Below are 14,961 nucleotides of genomic sequence, written 5' to 3' on the forward strand. Positions count from 1 at the left end.
AATTAGGGTTTTCTAGGCCTCACTCCAAAGCGAGAGTGTAATTTGGAAAATTTGGAAAATTGGTTTTACTTGAGGGTATAACTGTTTATTTGATATTTAAGGGCTTAGGAAATATTAAAATAGTATTTTATTTAGGATTAATTTAATGAAATTAGGAATTTTTATTCAAGGTCCGGGTGAGCACTGCAGGTATTTTTTGGGGTCCTTGTTAGCGTAATTCAAGAAACCAAGTAAGAGGAAAAATATATATTAAATGAGAATTTTTATGAATTTAATGAAAAATAAATTGTGTTATATGTACGTGTATATGTTTCGGTATGAGTTTAAAATGCCAACTGTTTAAATTGTGTTTTTCGAGTTTAAGGCTGTTTATTATATGCGTATATGCGAAAATGAACTGATGAAAGTGAAAAACTATTTTCAGGGTAATTATGTAAGAAATGAAATGTATTTTCAGTATATAAACATTAAATATTAGTTGATTTATTTTACAGGCAGTGTATGAGTTTTATTACTAAATTGTGTGGTGTGACTAAATAGGAATGTTGTGTGGAAATATATGTTAAATGTATAAGATGCAGGTTAAGTAAGTAATACATTGAGAATAAAATATGATATGAATTATGCTGCTTGTGTGTATTAATGCAACCATGTAAACAGCTGAAATATGTTGGGTAAAACAGTTGAAAGATGTTGGGTAAACGTATGACAGCTGAAAAATGCTGGTTAAAACAGTTGAAAGATGTTGGGTAAATATATGACAACTGAAAAATGTTGGGTAAAACAGTTGAAAGATGCTGGGTAAAATAGCTGAAAGATGCTGGGTATGAAATGAAATGAAATGAAAATGGAAATGAATGAAAGAGAAATGAAATGTGAAATGTGAACAATGTAAAATGGGAAAGAGCCATGTAAAGTGAAATGAAATGAAAAATAAAAGATGAAAACATGAACAGTTGAGAGATGCAGAATAATGGCAAACAAAATAATGTATTATGCTATTAGCAGTATTTATGCTAGTAGAACATGTTACGTTTGGGCAAGGTAAACTCTTCACCCAAGGGCTTGCTGAGAAAGGCGAGTGCCCTGGTATCAGGTGTAGCAGTAGGCTGCATAACGTGTTAGGACAGAGGGAGACTACTTGTATGGGCGGGTAGATTTCTCTATTCTTGGGAGCCTTCGCCAGTAAACTTTTGTATGAATTGTGTGAGTACGAGATCAATTTATCACTTGAGAGCTTACTGAGTAAGGTGAGTGCCCTAGTATGCTTGAGTTGTGACCTTTGGGTTGTCTAGGTATCAGAACAGAGGGGTGCTACTTGTATGGGCGGGTAATCACCCCTATCCTCGGGTAATCTCGTGGGTTAAATCTTTTGCATGTGTTTGATTAAGATCAAGGAATGATTTTAGAAATGGTGTTAATGATTTTCAAATGTTAAATATTATGTTGTTATATAAACTCATGTTAGTCACACACTGTTTTAATATATTGTTTCTTTCCTTACTAAGATGTATCTCACTCGAGTATGAATTCATCTTTTTCAGGACCTCTTCAAAATCGAGCTTAGAGAGCTCGAGGTTTTGTAGCATTTTTTGAGAAGTATTAAGAGAAAGGATATATACTGATAATACTTTGGGGAATGTAAATATTTATGTTTTATGTCTTTATGTTTTAAGTCAGTTATGAAATGAATGATTGTGAAAATACTGGAATGTGTGGAGAGGTATGTATTGATGGTAGTGCAGGTGTTGGATGGATAGTAAGGATGTTATATAGGGGTAGTAAACTCTGATATTATTGATTATGGTTTTTATATTATAAGGAGATTATGTTCATGTTTTCCACTGCGTATATCATGGATTATGGATTGTTAGGAAATTTATTAGGTATAACGCGTCGGACCCGGGTTTAAGGGTTCGGGGCATTACATTATGATATCAGAGCAATGTTCAGCCGGAAGTGTGATTAGATTCACATCGCCAAGATATGGAAATGTTAGAGTATTATGTTAGGAATGATTTATATTAGAGTATAGGATTGAGTTGCGATGAGGATAGAAATGGGTAGATTAAGATACCGATAAAAATTATGAGTTGTGTTTCCTAAGTTTGGGGGCAGAAATCTCTTGATGGTCTTCTATGTTTTTATGAAGAAGTAGCTAGCTTCGGAAAATCATGGTAAATTCATCAATGGTGATGTTTCCGAGTAGAGAAATTCAAACTTGGGATTTAAACTCGAAGGTTAGGTTGATTGATTTGTAGAAGAAAAATCTTTGAAGGAAAATAATTTAGGTGATGTGATTAAATGGTCTGTGGTTAAGCTGGGTGTTTGATATTTAAATTGGAGTATATGGAAATATGTGGTATGAGGTTGGTTAGTTGATTTTAGAGGTTATGGTGTCAGGGAAAATCAGCAAAAACCACTAGGCAGAGGTGGACGAGCACGTGGATATACGATGGTCTTGGAGGAGGCAAATAAAGCCAAGGGGGCAGATATGAATTTATGTTGAAGATGATAATGATTTTATTTAATTATTGATGATGCAAAAATTTATTTGAGAGATATATTTACTGAATGGTATGAGGTATAGTAAATTGTAAAATTATGGAAATGAAAGATTTGATAATGAAGTCGAGGACAAATTTTCTTAAAAGATGGAAGAATGTAATAACTCGAAAAAAAAAAGTTATTAAATAAAAAAAATTTATTAATTAATTAAAATTATTAATCAATTAGTTAGTTAAACATTATTAAATTGATGTATTAAATAAACAAATAAAAATAAATAGTATGAAAAAAATAGTAATTATTAATTAACTAATGAATTAATTAAATATTATTAAGTTAGTTAATTAAATAAAAAAATAGTAAAAAAATTGGAGTAAAGATATATATATATATATATATATATAAAGTTAAGTTAAAGTAAGTAAAAAGAAAAAGAAAAAGAAAAAAAAAAAAAGATAAGGAAGCACCTGTGCTCACTCTCGTCGTCCACTCCTTCGTCTTCTCTCTCTCTCTCCCCTCATTTCTCGATAGATATTCGAACGATTGAGAAACGGAAGGTGTCATTGGATTCCTAACTCCACCACCGACATTTCTATTAGAGTGGATTTGTCGTAGGAGCGGCGTAGGCACTATTCTTAAGGTAAGACAATTTTTTTATAATTTCTCAATTTCTTGTTAAATCTGTCATTAAATCGACGATCAGATATCACCACGGGGTGCTAATCGTGATCGTCGTCATTTTGACTTGAGTAAATTTCCAAATAGGATTTTCTAGGCCCCACTCCAAAGCGAGAGTGAGATTTGGGAAATTTGGTAAATTGGTTATACTTGAGGGTATAATTGTTTATTTGATATTTAAGAGCTTAGGAAATATTAAAATAATATTTTATTTATGACTAAGTTAATGGAATTAGAATTTTTGAATCAGGGTTCAGGTAAGCACTGCAGATATTTTTTGGGGTCCCTATTGGCGTAGTTCAAGAAACCAGATAAGGGAAAAAATATATATTAAATCAGAATTTTTATGAATTTAATGAAAAATAAATTGTGTTATATGTACATGTATATGTTTCGGTATAAGTTTAAAATGCCAATTGTTTAAATTATGTTTTTCGAGTTTAGGGTTGTTTAATTAATAGATACGTATATGCGAAAATGAACTGATGAAAGTGGAAAACAATTTTCAGGATAATTATGTAAGAAATGAAGATATTTTCAGTATATAAATATTAAATGTTAGTTGGCTTATTTTACAGGCAATGTATGAGTTTTATTACTAAATTGTGTGACATGAGTAAATATGAATGTTGTGTTGAAATATATGTTAAATGTATAAGATGCAGGTTAAGTAAGTAATACATTGAGAATGAAATATGATATGAACAATGCTGTTTGTGTGTGTTAATGCAATCATGTAAACAGCTGAAATATGCTGGGTTAAACAGCTGAAAGATGTTGGGTAAACGTATGACAGCTAAAAAATGCTGGGTAAAACAGCTAAAAGATATTGGATAAATGTATAACAGCTGAAAAATGTTGGATAAAACAGTTGAAAGATGCTGGGTATGAAATGAAATGAATTGAAAATGGAAATGAATGAAATAGAAATAAAATGTGAAATGTGAACAATGTAAAATGGGAAAGAGCCACGTAAAGTGAAATGAAATGAAAAGTAAAAGATGAAAACATGAACAGTTGAGAGACGCAGAATAATGGCAAACAAAATAATGTATTATGGTATAAGCAGTATTTATGCTAGAAGAACATGTTATGTTTGGGCAAGGCAAACTCTTCGCCCGAGACCTTGCTAAGAAAGGCGAGTGTCCTGGTAGTATCAGGTGTAGCAGTAGGCTGCATAACGTGTTAGGACAGAGGGAGACTACTTATATGGGCGGATAGATTTCCTTATTCTTGGGAGCCTTCACTGGTAAACTTTTGTATGAATTGTGTGAGTACGAGATCAATTTATCACTTGAGGGCTTACTGAGTAAAGTGAGTGCCTTGGTATGCTTGAGTTGTGACCTTTGGGTTGCCCAGGTATCAGAGCAGAGGGGTGCAAATTGTATGGGCGGGTAATCACCCCTATCCTCGGGTAATCTCGTGGGTTAAGTCTTTTACATGTGTTTGATTAGGATCATAGAATGATTTTAGAAATGGTGTTAACGATTTTCAAATATTAAATATTATATTGTTATATAAACTCATGTTAGCCACACACTGTTTTAATATATTGTTTCTTCCCTTACGGAGATGTGTCTCACCCGAATATGAATTTATCTTTTTCAGGACCTCTTCAAAATCGAGCTTAAAGAGCTCGAGGTTTTGTAGTATTTTTTGAGAAGTATTAAAAGAAAGGGTATATACTGATAATACTTTGGGGAATGTAAATATTTATGTTTTATATCTTTATGTTTTAAGTCAGTTATAAAAAGAATGATTGTGAAAAATACTAGAATGTGCGGAGAGGTATGTATTTATGGTAATGCAGGTGTTGGATGGATAATAAAGGGGTAGTAAATTCTGGTATTATTGATTATGGTTTTTATATTATAAAGAGATTATGTTTATGTTTTTCGCTGCGTATATCATGGATTATGGATTATTAAGAATTTTATCAAGTGTAACGCGCTGGACCCGGGTTTAAGGGTTCGGGGCATTACACTTTTTCGGTGGAGTAGGTGCTGCATTAAATTGAAATCCTGACGAAGTACAGCTCTGAGGGATCTGTTGCTGCTAATACTGAGGCAGAAGAGTGTCTGAATAATATGTTGGCTCATATTTATCTTCACCACTGATTGCGCTGATAGGTTGTACTACCATGGGTGCTTGATCGTATTGTGTATTTCATTGTTAGACACTTTCAGCTAAGTAATCAAAGAATGATAGTGCATGATCTAGTTCCTTACTGAAGAGTTCTCCATTGCACATGGTCTGGACAAAGTGTTTGCAATCAAGAGTAAGAGGTGTATAGAAATAATTAACTAACCTCCATGATTCAAACTCGTGATGTGGACAAGTACTTAGCAGATCCTTGAACCTCTCCCAACAAGCCCGAAAAGTTTCGTCACCCTTCTGCATAAATTGAATGATCTGTTCTTGCAAAAATTGAGTTCTCTTTGAGGGACAAAACTTATGCAGAAATTCACGCTTCATATCAGCCCAATTAGAGATAGAGTAAGGTCTCAAAGAATTAAACCACATCTTTGTCCTATCCATCAAAGAGGCAAGAAATAAATGAAGTTTAGTAAATTCATCAGTTCTAGCACGAGAAAAAAAAAAAAATATTGCATGTCAACTCAAACTCCGTTAGGTTCCGATAAGGACACTTAGATTCCGTCTCATAGAACTAAGATATCAATGACGTCCTCCCGCACTGCATCATGAAGTTAAGTTCGTCATTAGGTAAGACAGTATAAGATGGTGTAGTGGTGTATAAGAACTAAGTGTGCGTGGTGCAGGTGCAGCCATATTTTCTTTAAAGTTTAATTCTTTTTTTTTTCTTTTTTTTTCATGATAAAAATTAAAATGACAAGAAAAACGCTAATTTGAAACTAAGACTGACATTCCCCGTACACGGCGTCAAAAACTTGACTCACTCAAAAAATGAACAGTTCGGAAGCTATCACAAGTATAGGAGTTCAGTAGTATAATAATTATCCTAAGGGTTAGATCGTCTCCTTAAGGAATGCAATTTAACTCCAAATTTTATGTAATTTTAATCAGAAAATAAGAAACAAAAGGGCACTGAACACAGTTTAGATTCAAGTTTCTGGTTTGTTTGATATTTTCTTTTTACGAATTAAAGTAGCGTGCAATTTAAACTATTAATCCTAACACGAACTAAATTCAACATTGAGAAACGGAAATCCTACGTCTAATACCCGAGCAAGAATTGAAACATGAGTTGAATTTCAGGAAAAAGATTAAAAGAGATAATTTTAATACGTAATTAAGACTTGCAATTAAAATAAACTCATTCAAACACAAATTCAATAAATACCAGATTTCTAACGCATTCAAGCACTCAACCCAAAATTAGAACTTTAACCACTAAACAATAATTAAGCACGGAAAAAAAATGGACTTTAATAAAACTAAACTTAAATTAAATTGAACTCAACAAAAGTTAAATTCTAAAGAAGACAATAAATTTAAATCCTAAGGATGATATTTTTTTTTTCTTTTTTTCTAAGAGATCAAACAGAACTTTAACAATAATAAAAATAACTCAACCAAAAACTAACTCTAATAATAATACTAAATTCGAAGAGAGAAAATAAATTAACTTTAGTAATAATGCTCAAATAAGACTTAAAAGTTAAAACTTTCATTGAAATTGTAATAATAATTAACAATAATCACTCACTATTTAAAAGAAAGAATAAAAGAGAGAGAGAGAAGTGTAGTTGGCCGTATGTAGGGGACTACAGCTGGTCGTGAGCAGAGAGGGTTGGTCTTCTTCAATAACACATCAACAGCAAAGGGCCAGCAGGGGCTTTAGGTGGTTGGTTACAGCAGGGAGCAGGGAAACAGGGGAGGCTCGGCAACACGCAGCAGCTATGGAGGATTCTGGATGTGGCAAGAACCAGAAGAATGAAGCACCAGCAGTAGGTATGGAGAAGCAGCAGCTTGGGAGGCTTCGGCTTTGCGGGGCTAGCAGCAGAACGAGCAGTACACAGCAAGAGGGGCTCGTGACAGTAGCCGGAAACAGAGGACGACGCAGCAGCGGCGATGGTGGTTCAAGTTGAAGGAGTTGTAGCAGCAAGGGAAGCTTGGGTTATTGGTTCAGGGCAGCAAGGAAGAGGAAGAGAAATGGAGAGAAGAGGGAAGAGGGAAGAGAGAAAGGAGAAGGGAGAGAAGGACCGAGAGAGAAGAGGAGTTGGGGCGGCTGGTTGCAGCAGCCTCACATATCAGTTGGGAGCAATAGGGAGGAGTGGCCGTGGAGTAGCAACAAGCATGGGAAGGGAGAAGGAAGAGAAGGGGAGAAGAGGGAGAGAGACAGTTGAGAGGGTTAGAGAGAAAGGAAGGAGAAGAGAGAAAGGAAGAGAGGGGGTCGGATTGCTGTGTAAGGGAAAAAAAGAAAATATATAGGGAGAGAGGGGAGCTGCCCTACGCCTAGCGAAGGAGCTGCATGGTCAGATCAAATCAATGGGTATATATATATATTCTTTTTGTTTTCCTTATTTCTTCTCTTTGTTTTCCAGCAAATAAGGGTGATTTTGACCATCTTAGAGTCTATATCACTTGAAACTTAAAACACTAAAGTTGTAGATAATTTTCTCATCTTTCTCTAGAATTTTAAATTGTCTCTATCGGAGTTTGGACAAAAAAATTATGCACAAATTACAAAGCGGTGCCGGTTTTAGCTCCCGATAATTGTCATGCGATAAAGAAAAAACCAAAAATTCATAAATTACTCAATAAAACTCAAACACTATAAATAGGACATCGTGCTACAATATTGAGAGTAATTAGATATTTAATAAAAAATATAAGCTTCAATGCATGAATTAAACCACCTAATTACGCAATTTAAGCGCGTAATCAAATACACTCTCACCTAGGCTGCACCCCTCTGATAGCCGCCATGTGGTGCCTGAGCACCTCCCCGAGATGGCTGTTGTGGAGGTGCATTACTCCCCGGTGTGCAGCATTCACGCGCCATATGCCCTGATCTGCCACATCGATAGCAAACACCTAATCCCCATATGCACTTCCCCACATGCTGCTTGCCACATGTAGGACAAGCAAAGGAAGGTGTGGTACCCTGAGATATACCACCCCCAGTCTCTCGCCACAGGCCCCCGCCACCACCATATTTCTTCCAAGTGCCCTGCTTCGCACCTGAATAAGAACTGGAAGGTGTTAGCCTCTTCTTCGGAATCTATACCTCTGAATCCCCCTGCAGACTCTCCTTTGCCATGGTGACCTTATCCACCAGCGTAGTAAAGTCCTGAATTTGCACGATCGTTGTTTGCTTCCAGATCTCTTTCTTCAGAAACCTCTCAAACTTCCAAACTTTCCTCACCTCATCTAGTACCATAAACGAAGCAAAGCGAGACAGCTCCATAAATCTGGCAGCGTATTGCTGCACCATCAGCTGCCCTTGAGTCAAAACCATGAACTCCTCCATCTTCACATTCTTGACAGTGGTTGGAAAGTACCGTTCAAAGAACACCTCTCTGAAACAACCCCATGTCATCGTCACCTGTATCGGCCTCTGTTCCTCCAACATCCTCACTGATTCCCACCACCTCTCGGCTTCGCCAGTCAACTTAAACGTCGCATAGAGCACCTTTTGCTCATCTATGCAACGTAGAACAACTAAGATCTTCTCAATCTCCTGAATCCAATTCTCTGCTCGGATCAAGTTTGTACTCCCCACGAAGGTAGGAGGCTTCAGTGTAGTGAACTGATCAATGGAACCTCCCAGCTCAGCTGTGGGACGGTCCTGCCCCCCTAGAACTCCGCATGACCTCCACCATAAACTATTGGGCAAAGTCACGAAGTACCACCATAGTATCACTGCCAGCCTTATGGCCAGCCCCCTCACTACTACTGCCACCAACGTTCGTAGTATTATCCCTGGACTCCATCTTGAAGAGACAATTGAGAAAATTGTTTAGAATCTTGGTACCCTACATATCTACCACTACTACAATACTATAAGACTCATTTTAATAACTTAACATTCCTAATAACGACATACTCTACTAACTTGATACTCTCATTCTAACTCAAGTTTCGCCCCTCCACTCAGAAACAAAACTGTCAATGGATTGCCATGATTTTCTGAATCTGTCGACTGATCCAGAAAAACACAGAAGTCCGCCAATGGATTTCTGTCTCCAGGATTACGAAACTAAACTTGAAAGTCCTATCATACCCATTCCTATCATTGTCTTACTCTGACTCCTATACTTTGGTGAGGTCTCTTAACCTCGTCTAACCAAGTTTACATGACCTAACAACCTGGTTAGCTCTGATACCAACTATAGCGCCCCGACCCTCTCGATGGGCCCGAAGTGCCACTAAACATACATACATACATCTCTCTGATATCATACATAAACAACCCCCCCAAATAAGGGAAATCTGGTGTTCCATACTGAACTACATAAACATACACAGCGGAAAACATACATCTTCTAATAAAACTTACCAGAGTTTCTAATTATTTCTCATATACATCTATACATAATTGATAACATAATCTGTTATATATACAATCCCCAAAATATAGACACTGCATAAAATCTCACCAGCTCTAACAAGGACTGTTTACTATCTAACTCTGCCTGGCAACACGTTAGGCTCGATCCCTCGGAGAACCTGAAACCACATTTGTATGTTAGGGTGAGACATCTCTCAGTAAGACGGATTATAGTGTTATCAGTGTGTGGCTAGCATGAGATTTCGTGTATACACATACTGTTAACATTTAAATACATTTAATTGATATTTTAAAATCTGTATTGCTGCTCTATAATCTGAAAATACATACTGCTGGCTCAATATAGCCCTTTCTATAGTAAATATGTCCATATATGCCTAGAAGATACAACCTGGTCTGTAGGACTAGCGTCGTCACACCATCATATACACTTGCGACATGCTTCCCCCCCTGACAGGTTATACGGCCTGAAGGTTGGACCTAGCAAATAGTCGGCCGACTAATGCTAAGTCAAATATAAAGTAGTACGATGGTGCCTACTCTCTCTCTCTCTCTCTCTCTCTCTCTCTCTCTCTCTCTTTCTCTCTCTCTCTCTCTCTCTCTCTCTCTCTCTCTCTCTCTCTGTGTGCCCGAAGGCCACCCGAAGGCTGAGTCATTTGGAATACTCCTTCGGATAGCGCCTCGGAATCACTCTTTCGGGGAGTACTTTACCTAGGCCACCAGTCACCTTTCCCATCCACACTCTCACTGAGCATAAGAACATCATAACATGGCTCTACTATCATATATGACAATTTACATCATATAAAACTGTAATCATCATTCATTTCATAAAAACGTAATATAACATACTCTGTACATATCTCTGTAAAATATATCTATCAGATACTGACTCAATAAAAATTGGCGTATCATAAACTCGACATTTAGTCGCCACATCTCATCTCATCTCATCTCTTGGCATATAGCCGTTACAGTTCAGTATTACACAAAACCTGCTCATTTAATGCCAAGTAAAAATTATACTCATGCTACACAATTTTCATTTGGTAACTCATACATAACTCAGCTACTCGATAACATAAATACTGCTGCTAAAACTGGGGTATGAATATCTCCAGATTGTTACTTTACTAAATATAGATATATAGCTAAATACGAGAAAATGGAAATAATCAACCCTATCGTCTTTGGTTGATTTTAAAACAAGATTGTAGTTTGAAATAACAACTTTCCAACCGATGAAAATGTTCAGAAAGACCAATACTATATTTTAAAAATATCATACTTAAATTTAAACGATTAGTTTTGAAAATAAAATCGGTTAACCGAACCCTAGGTCTAGAAACCCTAGAAAAGTCGTAACTATTTATCTAAAATTCATTTTAACATTTCATTCCGTTAGAACTCATAAACATAACTGACATAATATAATCCCCTTACCTATTTCCTGAAAAACACTCGAGACGCTTAAAAATCGAACCCTAGCTTTTTCCTGAAATCAAGAATTCACTCCGCTAGACTTGTAGATACTCACTCCCTGATCCTCGTGGTAACTTCCGATCGTTGAAACGGGCAATGAACGACGAAGGATCAAAGACAAAGAGAGAGAGTGTGGGCGCAGGTTCTAAAGAGAGAGGGAGAGATATTTTGATTTCTTAACCATGAAGTAATTGAAAATCTATTTATAAACCCCTTGATCCAATCAAATTCGTCAACAAAATGACGCCTTCGTCGACGAACCACATAAGGTCGTTCGTCGAGGAAAGAAGGGCCTCGTCGACGAACCCTAAGTTTGATATTTTTTGGACGTTCCGAATTTCTCCGTTGACGAAGCTCAGAATTTCTGCAACGAACCTCAAAAGGGCCTTCATCGACAAGAACATGGAGTTCGTCGACCTAGGTTGCTGAAAATCCCCTTTTTCATTTCTTAATTGATTTCCTTATTTTCCTAGTTCGAATCTATACCGATTATGAAGTTTAAAAGAAGAGGAGCTGATGCCACTCTGCAAATCAAGAAGTAGCACAAACCACCTCAGTTGTAACCAATATTATTCCCTTTGTAACCAACAATATTCTTTTTCATGTGTTTCCTGTTAGCCTTGCTGTATCTCATGCCTTTATATATTCTGTCAAGAGGCACAATGTAATTTGCAATGAATGTAATGAATATTTGAGCATCTCTTTCTTTCCCTTTTTTGATATGGTTAACACTAAAGTTATAATTAACTCTAAATTAATAATTATTTTTGGTTAATATGATTGTAAATTGAGCTTTGATAATCTAGAAAAACTAGTTAGTTGACATTAAGGGTCTGAATCAAGGATTTTACTTGGGAAAAGAAAAGAAAAATAAGAAGGAAACTCATTTTTCCTTACATTTTCCTTCTCTGTTAAATATTATCAAAGATGAAAATTTGTTTTAATACTAAAATCAAGAAAAACTAAATATTAATTATGTGTAAAATCAAAAAAAAAAATTTATGGATTTGGCATATATATATATATATATATATATATATATATATATATATATATGTGTGTGTGTATTTCTAACTTTCCTCGATAATCAAATATGAAAATATGGATTCCTTGATACTTTCCTTTCCCTTCTCCAATATTTTCTAAATTTTGACGGAATCTAAGTGTGCTTTATAGGATGGTTAACTTTAAGTCAATAGGGGTGGTAAAATAAATATAGCGGTGTTTTTATATTTATACAAAAAAAAAAAAAAAAACTTGAAACAGAAATGAATTTAGAGGAGTGGTTTGAATATAGAGGCAGATGGGATATGCTGCTCTCATAAAGAAAGAGGATGTCACTACAATAGAAATCCTTGACCCAAGTGAAATGATGATTAAGACAGTTTATAATCTTATTTCAAAGTCATGCTAGTATTAAAAAGACGTGTCATTCTAGTGATAATTCTATACTCTAGAAGTTTTTTTTTTTTTTTTTTTTTTTATTTCAAAAAAAACGGTAGTCCAGTACACAAACCTCCCGCATATATTGGGACAGATCACATATTTATTTCAATGAATAGGTTTTCACATGTTTTTATATTGCCATAACATGCTATTATCTATCATACATAGATGATAAATTATCATTAGGATAAGAAGATTTTTTTTAATTTAAATTAATTAGGAGGAGTTCTAATTAAGATATTACTAATGAATATTGACGTCATTATATTCATTATCATACCAGCATCAACTTAAGGAGTCAACACACAAAAGGGGAAAAGGTACAATAAAGGAAATGTTGAATGCATATAAAGATGCAACGTTGGAATTAAAACCTAATCGAGTATTAGCGTCGTTTTGGACACGAAGGGGACAGCAGACTCTATTAGTCTCCTGTCTATATAAGACCTAGACTGAGAGGAAGACATCGCTAGCACTGCTCTCTCTCTCTCTCTCTCTCTCACTCTCACACACATATACACACACACACACAAATTATAAGAGGTGTGTGCTCATGAGAGCTTCTTCATTACATTAGCGATTTGCCCAAGACAGATATTCCTAGAGGTCGACAGTGACACTAATGCAACTATCAAAAGAGAATCGTTAAAGGTAGGTTGAATTCAAAATTTGATATTCTCGTATTTTCTCTTTGTTGTTTTTTTGATTGAACATGCTAAATCATGGGTTCATGCCTGTTTTCTTTTTCTTTTTCTTTTCTTTTTTTAGCATGTTCTTTCATGCATGATTCTTCCAATAATAGTATAACTATACCCTCAGGGTGTGGTTCAGGTGGTAGTGCGGGCTGCGGGAGTGCCTATCATGAGGTCAGGTGTTCAAATCTTTTCGGGTTCGTTTCCGTCCCTGGACTCCTAAATTTACCCTTCCTTTGGAGTTGTGGGGTCAACTTCAAGAGGCGCAAGATTAGTCACGTAGACCGTAAAACGGACACGTGGATACTCGGTGCGTAATCTAAAAAAAATAAAATAATAGTAAAACTATCTTCCAAATAAAAGCCCTAATTATTATAGTTATGACATGCCCAATAAAAAGCTACCTTTTAAGGTTTTGAATTTATTTTATTTTATATATATATATATATATATATATATATATATATCATGAATCACGATTTTCTAGTTAATTGGTAGGCAAATCAAGTCACACTTGATTATTTTTACTTAAAATTTTTGTACTAAGTGGGTCGGTGCCTAGCGCTCAATTTTAGCAAATAAATCAATAAAATATATATATACCAGAGCACAACATGAATCCAAAAATCAAGTCCTTAAAAGTCTCGTGTTCTTCAATTTGCAAAAATTAAGCTATGTATTTTCTTGATGATGGTGATGACAATAATGAAATTAATAATGTTACTTTTTCCATTTTCTATTTTTTTTAAAACGCAATTTTGCATGATACGATTAAAATTTATAGGCCATTTATCCTATTAAATATTTGTACACGACAATCGTCATTTTTTATATTGTAACATGGTAATACATAGCTTGTATAAGATATGTCACATTCATTAATCTGCGTTGTTTTTATTTTGATAATATATGCTATTATTTTACGTATAAATATATATTAATTAAATTAACAAATTTAACATATCCTATTCGTATCATATCATAAATGTCGTAACTCTGTCTATACCGTATCATATCAATATCGAATATTAGTATTTGCGCTTCCCAAATTAACATTAAAATTGTAAAATATGAAAAATAAAAAATACAAGAGATGCAAGTGCAGTGTTAACATCCCCGAAGATAATAATTATGTGATTCTCCTCACAGAGAAAACAGAGAAAGCACACTTTTCTGACAGAGCGGGAGGCTTAAAGATGAGATACTTTGTACCTTTTGGCGTGGCTGATGGTTGATGTGATACTATAATTCACCAAAGCCAAAGGCATCTTCCCCAGCTTTTTCCAGAGCATAACATATACCAACCGCAACCCTCCCTGAAGATCATATTCTACTTTTCCAAAGGTGGATGATGAGTTGCAGGTTCGCTTGGCATCTCTTCAAGCTGTCTCACCCCTTTAAAATGGTCATGCTTACACTTTTTCCTTCTAAATCCTAAATGGGGTACCTATGCCTCCTTTCTTTCTTTCTTCTTCTTCTTCTTCTTTTCCTTCTTGTGCACTCTTGCATAAACAAAAATGTAACTTAAGATTTCTACAGATCTCATGATTTGTTTGGTATGTCAGAATGGGCTGCAATGGAATTGATCTTATGATTTTATACACCCGCTACATAAATTTTCATTTCATTTAGCTCTTATTCCGTTCCAGCCTACCAAAC

General features: G+C 35.3%; 1 protein-coding gene and 1 non-coding gene across 2 annotated transcripts; one reads left to right on the forward strand and one right to left on the reverse strand.

Moving 5' to 3' along the window:
* The first annotated feature begins 5,506 nt into the window (after positions 1 to 5,506).
* LOC131161145 (small nucleolar RNA R71) lies at positions 5,507 to 5,614 on the forward strand. The gene has a single exon (XR_009138302.1). It is a non-coding gene; the product is annotated as a small nucleolar RNA R71 (small nucleolar RNA).
* A 2,454-nt stretch (positions 5,615 to 8,068) lies between these two features.
* LOC131160089 (uncharacterized) lies at positions 8,069 to 9,104 on the reverse strand. Its single transcript, XM_058115417.1, has 3 exons — positions 9,021 to 9,104; positions 8,399 to 8,959; positions 8,069 to 8,341 (listed from the first exon to the last, which is right to left on the reverse strand). Exons 1-3 carry the CDS (start codon positions 9,102 to 9,104, stop codon positions 8,069 to 8,071), a joined length of 918 nt encoding a protein of 305 aa, XP_057971400.1.
* Positions 9,105 to 14,961: the final 5,857 nt, after the last annotated feature.

The sequence above is a fragment of the Malania oleifera genome, chromosome 7, assembly GCF_029873635.1.
Source record: "Malania oleifera isolate guangnan ecotype guangnan chromosome 7, ASM2987363v1, whole genome shotgun sequence".
Taxonomy (NCBI): Eukaryota; Viridiplantae; Streptophyta; class Magnoliopsida; order Santalales; family Ximeniaceae; genus Malania; species Malania oleifera.